This window comes from Carya illinoinensis, chromosome 10, assembly GCF_018687715.1.
Source record: "Carya illinoinensis cultivar Pawnee chromosome 10, C.illinoinensisPawnee_v1, whole genome shotgun sequence".
In the NCBI taxonomy this organism is placed as follows: domain Eukaryota; kingdom Viridiplantae; phylum Streptophyta; class Magnoliopsida; order Fagales; family Juglandaceae; genus Carya; species Carya illinoinensis.
In genome coordinates this window covers 26,953,535-26,961,265 of record NC_056761.1, presented here as the reverse complement: position 1 = coordinate 26,961,265, position 7,731 = coordinate 26,953,535, and the positions used below count along the sequence as shown (strand labels likewise).

Here is a 7,731-nt window from a genome sequence, read left to right as displayed (position 1 = left end):
ACGTGATAATTCAATCCTATACTAGATTTGATATCAATGCAACAATTAAGACTGACGAGGAGGACAATGACTCAATCAAAAATGAGTAGCACTAATGCTATCCCAAGTGCAGGAGGATGTCATGTAATAATTAGGAATAAATTCCTAGATCGTCTCCTCAGGGAAAGTTGCTTAAAATTAAACTCGTTAAAAAAAATGTGAAAAATTTCACAAAGAGAAAATAAAATGATGATATGTGCAATGGATGGAAAAGGGTACTAGTCATGGACTAGATTCATGTCTTTTGATTTTGATTGTCGGATTGAAATGTAAAGGACTAATAAATTAAACTCAGAAATTAATAAAACTAAATTAAGAATTAAACTAAATTAGAAAATAATTGACAAAACATGAACTGAAAATTGAAAATGCCCAAAACCAAGATTCTAGAATCCATCTTTGTAATTAAATCACGAATTCTCAAAATAACACATAACAATTGTAATCACTATTAAATGAAAACTTAAAGAACTAAGAAAAATAAATAACACGAAATAAGTAAACAGAAACTCAAAAGTATTCTATAAACTTTAAACTGAAGTTAAATAAAATAGGGAACGAAAAGTCTAAACGAAAACTTCCTTTCACTATTCAATTAAAATTCAAAAGCAAAAAGGAACAATTTCTCACGTATCACTCTTGAAAATTAATCTCTAAACCTTTAATAAAAACTCTAGAACAATTCCTCTACTCCCCATGTATGATGTTTCAGAAAAATTAAAAACAAAAACAAAAGCTTAAAACCAAACCTTTCTTGCAATAAATTAAGGTAACATAATTAATGAGAACTTCTAAAACAATTCTTTTTGAAACAAACTAGCACACTTGATTAAAATTAAGGAATTACACTTAATGAAATAAAATTCTAGAACAAATCTTAATACACTTAAAAAATGCTAAAACAACAAAGTATTGAAACTAAAAGGAGAAACAAAATTTCCGAAAACAAAAATGAGCTAATTCTTTTAAGTACATAACAAAGAAATAACATAAGCAGAAAATTGTGTGTGTTGAGTTGTCTTTGTCTAAGTTTGAGTTGTGGCTTGTAAGCTTCGGACCGCACCCATTTTATAGCCGAACATCTTGGCTAGTTGCATCTCCATTCAATTGGTTTCACACTTCAATCTTGCATTCACACCTTAATTCAGCCACCTTTTGCATTCACACCTTAATTGCATTCACACTTAATTTCGGCTATTGCATTCCTCTTTATTTCGGCCTAACTTGTTGCATTCACACTCAATTGGTTCACAATTCAGCCGCCTCTTGCATTTCTCTTCTCTCATTTTGTTCAATTGGTTTATTAATTCAAACCAAACAACCAAGTCCCACACGGTTTCTTCATGCCTAACTTGTTGACTAACTTCATGCCTAACTTCATTCCTAACTTCATGCCTAACTTCTTGCCTAACTTCTTGCCTAACTTCTTGCAAATTCATACACGGTTTCTTCATTGCCTCCCAGCCAACTTCTTCAATCTGTTTTTTTCAATTTCAGCACACAACACTCACCTATCATGCATTGACCGACTCTCTCTATGTCTCTACTCATCAGAATAAAGTCAGCACCAATAAAATCCTTCAAACTGACTATCACTCCTGCTAGAGAAATTAATCCAGCCGACTAAACTCCAATCCATCACATGTTCCTCTTTATCTTCCTTCATTTCGGTGGACAAAGGCTGACTTTTTCAATGTTAAATTTGGTGGACCAGCAGCCTTCTTCTTCCTTCATTTCGGTGGAGACAGCAGCAGCCTTTGATTGCACCAATCCATCACATGTTCCTCACCTTAATTTAGCTGCACCAACCGATGTAAGTTAAGCCAAACAAGTAGCCTTTCAATTAATGTATAATTTAGGTGGATTGGAAATGAGTTGGTGGATTTGTGGGGTGATTGGTGTAGCCGTGTATGAGGGTTAGATGGAGTTGGGATTGTTTAAATGGTGGGAAAGCTCAAGACAAAGTATGAACAAGGCATGAATATAATGAACCATGGTATGCATGAAAAATGGAGATGGAGAAAAAAAAAGAAAACACTCAACAACAAAATAACATAAATGAAAAATTAGCTTGAGCAACTTCCATTCAAAGATGGCAAGAAGTGCTTCTATTTTTTGAGGTTCATGAATTGAACCCAAAAGATGGAAAGATAGCTCAAGAAACTTTATGAACATGAAGAACAAGGAAAACAATGGTACAAATGCAAATGATAATGGAAAGCAAGAAAAATTATGGACTAGAATGCACAGTAATCAATAGTTGGTAGAATTCAAGCAGAAATTCATGTTTTTAATCAATTAAAATCACAACTTTGATTTATTCATTTTAACCATTTTTCCATTTAAAACCAATAATAATGTCATGATGAATTTAAAATACATTGGTTTTAAATAGCTAAAATATACAATATTTCAGCTCAATCAAACAAGGAGTGGCAATTTACTGGATTTTATGGACATCCAGAGGTTAGTAAGAGACAAGAGTCTTGGGATATTTTATTGTCCTTAAAACCTTCTAATCATATGCCTTGGTTTGTTTGTGGGGACTTCAATGAAATTTTAGCTCAAGATGAGAAGAGAGGAGGGAATGTGCAAACTGAATCTCAGATGAATAAATTTAGATATGTGGTAGAGATGGGGGAATTGTTTGACTTGGGATGGTCGAATTCCAAGTTTACTTGGTGCAATAGACACAAAGATGACACTTTTACTGTAGAAAGACTGGGCATAGGCTTAGAAAACAGAGAATGGTTGGGTTGTTTCACCTCAATTAGGGTGGAAACTCTGGTGGCAAGAAGCTTACTAATATTGTGTTAATTCCTAAAGTAGATGCTCCACTTTCTGTTAATGAGTTTAGACCTATTTCATTATGCAATGTTTTGTACAAGCTCATAGCAAAAGTTCTAGCAAATAGGCTTAAGCATGTATTACCAAATATAATATCTAGTTTGCAAAGTGCTTTTGTTCTAGGTAGATCAATTATTGACAATGTGATGGTGGCCTATGAGATTCTTCATACCATGAAAGCAAGACAAAAAGGAAGAGAAGGAAGCATGGCACTAAAGCTAGATATGTCAAAGGCATATGATAGAATAGAGTGGACTTTTCTGAGGTCCATAATGAAGAAGCTGGGTTTTTGTGAAAAATGGATCCAGTTGATATTGAAGTGTGTAGAATCGGTTAGATATTTAGTTGTGGTTAATGGAAAGGTGGGTGATACTTTCATGCCTACTAGAGAATTAAGGCAAGGAGACCCTTTGTCTCCTTACCTGTTTATCTTATGTGCTAAAGGCCTTAATTCCATGTTAAGTGATGCTGCTACCAAAGGGAGTATTAAAGGGGTAGCTGCTATAAGAGGTGGGACTAGAATCAATCACCTCCTCTTTGCTGATGATTGTGTGATCTTTAGCAAGGCAAGTAAAGAAGAGTGGTTGACTATACATGATTTGTTGCTGCTGTATGAAGTTTCCTCAGGCCAAAAGCTGAATAGATAGAAGACTACAATCTTGTTTAGTTCCAACATAGGTGAGATTGTAAAAGGGGAAATTGTATCCGAGCTTGGTGATGTTATTTGTGGAGACTATGGTAAATATCTTGGTCTTCCAACTATGATTGGAAGATCAAAGTATGAAACTTTCAGAAATATAAAAGAAAGGGTGCGGAGGAAGATTAGAAGCTAGAAAAACTCACTTTTGTCCAGTGCTGGTCGAGAGGTTTTAATTAAGGCTATTTTACAGTCTATTCCTACTTACACGATGAATGTGTTTAGATTTCCAAGGAAGCTGTGTCATGAGATCAATTCCATTATTGCAAGTTTTTGGTGGAGTAGTAAAAAAAATAGTAAGGGTATTCATTGGAAGAGTCGGGATAAAATGGGCGAAAATAAAAAGGAAGGTGGGATGGGGTTTAGGGATATTGATATTTTTAATAAGGCTATGTTAGCCAAACAACGGTGGATGTTACAAATAAAGGTTGATTCTTTGGTAGCAAGGATTTTTGAGGAAAAGTATTTCAATAAATGTCAGTTTATTGATGCAAAGATTGGATATAAACCCTCTTTTATGTGGAAAAGTTTATTAGCTGCACAAGATCTGGTGAAAGCAGGTATGGTGTGGAGAGTGGGTAATGGAAAAAGTATTTCTATTTGGAAGGATAAATGGCTTCCTAATGGCTCAGATTTTAAAGTTAGATCACCTATTGATACTCTATCTGCAGACTCGAAGGTAAGCTCTCTTATCTTTGAAGAATTTCATTACTAGAATGAGAGTTTGGTAGGGGATGTGTTTAGCAGGGAGGAGGCTGCTCAGATTTGCAGTATACCATTAAGTTGGCATGGTGGTGAAGATGAAATTATGTGGGGCTTTACTAAGGATGGCAGGTTTTCTGTGAGAAGTGCCTATCATTTAGGCAATGACATGGGAAAATCTAGGGTCGGGGAATGTTCTAATAAACAATCTCATAAACAACTTTGGGAAGGGGTTTGGAGACTAAATGTCCCTAATCCTACAAAACAGTTTGTGTGGAAGGCTATAAAGTGCATCTTACCAACAAGACAGATTCTAGTGTAGAGGAAAATAATTGAAGATGCTACATGTCTGATCTGTCAAAGGGGTGCAGAAACAATATGTCATGTCCTATGGTCCTACCCAGCTGCAAGTGATGTATAGGCAGAGAGTGGGAGTGGTCTTCAGAAATGGCCTAGTGAAGAAAAAGATTTTTTTGAGATATGGTCTGAAATGCAAACCAGATTGCAGTAGAGCAAATTAGAAGAGGCATCCATGATACTGAGAGGACTATGGACAAGGAGAAATATGATGATTTTTGAAGGGAAATTTGAGAGCCCAAGGAAAGTGCTTATTGCAGTAATGACCTGTCTAAAAAACTTTCAAAGTGCTCGTGCTGAACTGAACCAGATAAAGGGGCCTAATGTTCAGAAAAGGAAGGACACCAAATGGAAGCCACCAGATGAGGGAGCTTCTAAGGTAAACTTTGATGCGGCTATAGATAAGAACAATTACAAATTGGGATTGGGTATAGTGGCAAGGAATCATGTGGGAGAGGTTCTGTTTACCTTAAGTTCTTCTAAGCTATTTAGTGGCAACTCTAATATGGCTGAAGCAGCTGCTCTTTGGAGAGCTATGGAGCTTGTTTTGGAGCTTGATGTCAGGAAGGTGGTCTTTGAAGGAGATGCTAATAGGCTAATCAAAGGGGTAACAGATGTAAAGGGCAACTATGCTTGGATGGAGCAGCAGTATGCAAATATATGTGGCAGGTTGTTACTGAGGCCTGACTGGTCTGTGAGCTTCATTCATAGAGAAGGGAACTGTGTGGCTCATGCATTAGCTAAGAGAGAATTGAGAATGGAAGGGGTGTGATACCCCGTTTTTACATGTATTTTCACTGAAGGGTTGTTTTTAATTTAAGTAATATATTAGTTTATTTATTTTAAACTAATGTATTTTAATTGTTTTTTTTATTTATTTGATGTTGCGTTTTATTTAATTAGTCGTTTTACGGTTTTTAATATCGTTTTCGGCGGATCTGTTTTTGGTTTCTGGAGTGAGGATTGGACCTCATTTCTTTTCTTTTCTCTTTTTCTTTTTCCCTTTTCCTTTTTCTTTTTCTTCTTTTCTTCTTTTCTTCCTTTTTCTTCCTCTTTCCTTCCCGGTTTCTCTCTCCCCGTGCAGCTCTTCTCTCTTTTCTCCTTCCCGTCGCCGCCACTTTGACTGCCCAGGCACCGTTTAGTGCACCACCACCACCATTCTCTTCCCCTTCCACCAGAGATCAACCCCACCAATTTTCAGAGCCATCGGACCAGCCGTTAACAACCGGTAGCCACCGGAAGTCACTGCACCTGCTCTGTTTTTGCCCCTGTCGCCGGTTGCTTTCGCAGCCCAGAACCACCGCTCGCCGGTGGCGTGGCCTACACCACCCACCCAGTTTTCTTCCCCTCTCACCGGTGAACATCCCCACCATGTTTCACCTCCATCCGAGACATCGTTAGCCACCACGAGCTCCTCCAAGCCATACGGTTTTTCACCGTTTTTGGCGTCGTCGCACCACCTCCAACCACCATCTCTTCACAGCTTCTTCCCCTACCTCTTGCCAACCTAAACCACCCATTTCTGGCCTTGATCTGTTGCAGGAGCAGCTCCCACGAGCTTAACTCCGTTCAGCCCCTTTTTGGCCTTCGACCGCCATTTCCACCACCACCCATGGCCAAAACTCATTTCCCTTAGCTTCATAAATATCTCAATGGCATTCCCTACCAATCCCGAGCCTTGGTTTGTCCCTGTTCAAAAGTGGGTATTTTACAATCCACGGCCACAGTGTAAATTACACTGTTATGTTGCTTTTCCTCCGCTGTTTGCAACGCCGCGAGCTTTCAAAAAATACCATATAGTGCTATAAGTATTTTTCAAACCCTACTTTTAGATTTAAATATATTTTGCTCATTCAATAAATATTTGTTGTTGGTTGGCTGATTCCGGACTGAGTCCGAGGAGTTCGGGGGTCGGATGGATTGAGGACGGAGTGCTTGGTTTTGCTTGTTTGTGTTTGCTTGATTATTTGAGCCATGAGGCGTGAGTTGCATATTGTGTTTATGTGCATATTGTTTTAATTGAGAAAATCCCGTTTTGTTGGCGTAAATGGTTTTTGGGTGCGTGTGTCTCACGAGCCCAAGCCGGGATGGGTTATTATCTCGGTGGAGCTCCTTTGATCACTCGGGAGTGGATAATACTGAGTGACATCCCCTGGGTTGTCGCAGGGCGACGACCGGATCACACGATACGGTAACGCTGTCGTGACGACTCCGTGGTCTCTAGAGTGGCGGGGACTAGAGGATGGCCTGGCCAGGTATGCGCGGGGCGCAAGTCTGGGCATCGCTCGTTTAGGTGTCACATGCGTAGTCGTTACCAGCGGTGTGGCACTGAGCCAGGGTGTGCGGGTGATCCCTAGGGGAGATCATGGTGCATGCATAACCGAATTGTTTTTATGGGTTTCCGATGTGGGCCATTTTCTGGGAAAATGGCAATGTTTGGTTTTCGAGGCTTTTGATCCATTTTCTAGAAAAATAGTGGTTTGGGCCATTATCTGGGATAATGGCGAGGTTTGATTTTAAGGATTTGTTTTTGTGGACCAAATGGGTTTTGGCGTGTGTGGAAAAAATATGATTTTATGGGTTTTGCGCATTGGCATCACTTCATGCATATTGTTTGAGTTCTATATGTTTTTATCTGTTGGTGTTTGGATTTTACTTACCTGCGGCACCATTTTTAGTTTCGTAATTTTTGGTGCAGAGATCGAGGATGAGGAGGAGGAGGCTGACCCGAGGACGCGGCTCCGCCGGGGTGCTGAAGTTTATGCTTTGTATTTAGTTTAAAATTATGTTTGTGTCCTGTAATATTTTAATATGTATGTTTTGAACAGCTTTGTATTAAATTAAGAAAAATTCTGGTACTTAGTTATATGACTTTGCTATCCGCTGCGTGTCCCTTCGTGCACATTTGTTGCTTTTGCACACTTTTGGCACACGTCGTTAGGGTGGTGACCCGTGATGTCATCATCCGGACGTCTCGATTTTCCCGTGTCCGTGCGTGGGGATTTGGGGGCGTCACAGGTGGTATTAGAGCAGTTCGACTCTGGGTAAAACAATATGTCCCATAGGTGGAGTACTAGAAAGTTTTAAAA

At 38.9% G+C, this 7,731-nt stretch overlaps 1 protein-coding gene across 1 annotated transcript; it reads left to right on the top strand.

The window, feature by feature from the left end:
• The first annotated feature begins 4,904 nt into the window (after positions 1–4,904).
• On the top strand, positions 4,905–5,414 carry LOC122278588. Its single transcript, XM_043088767.1, has one exon. The coding sequence runs from the start codon at positions 4,905–4,907 to the stop codon at positions 5,412–5,414; it is 510 nt and encodes a 169-aa protein (XP_042944701.1).
• Positions 5,415–7,731: the final 2,317 nt, after the last annotated feature.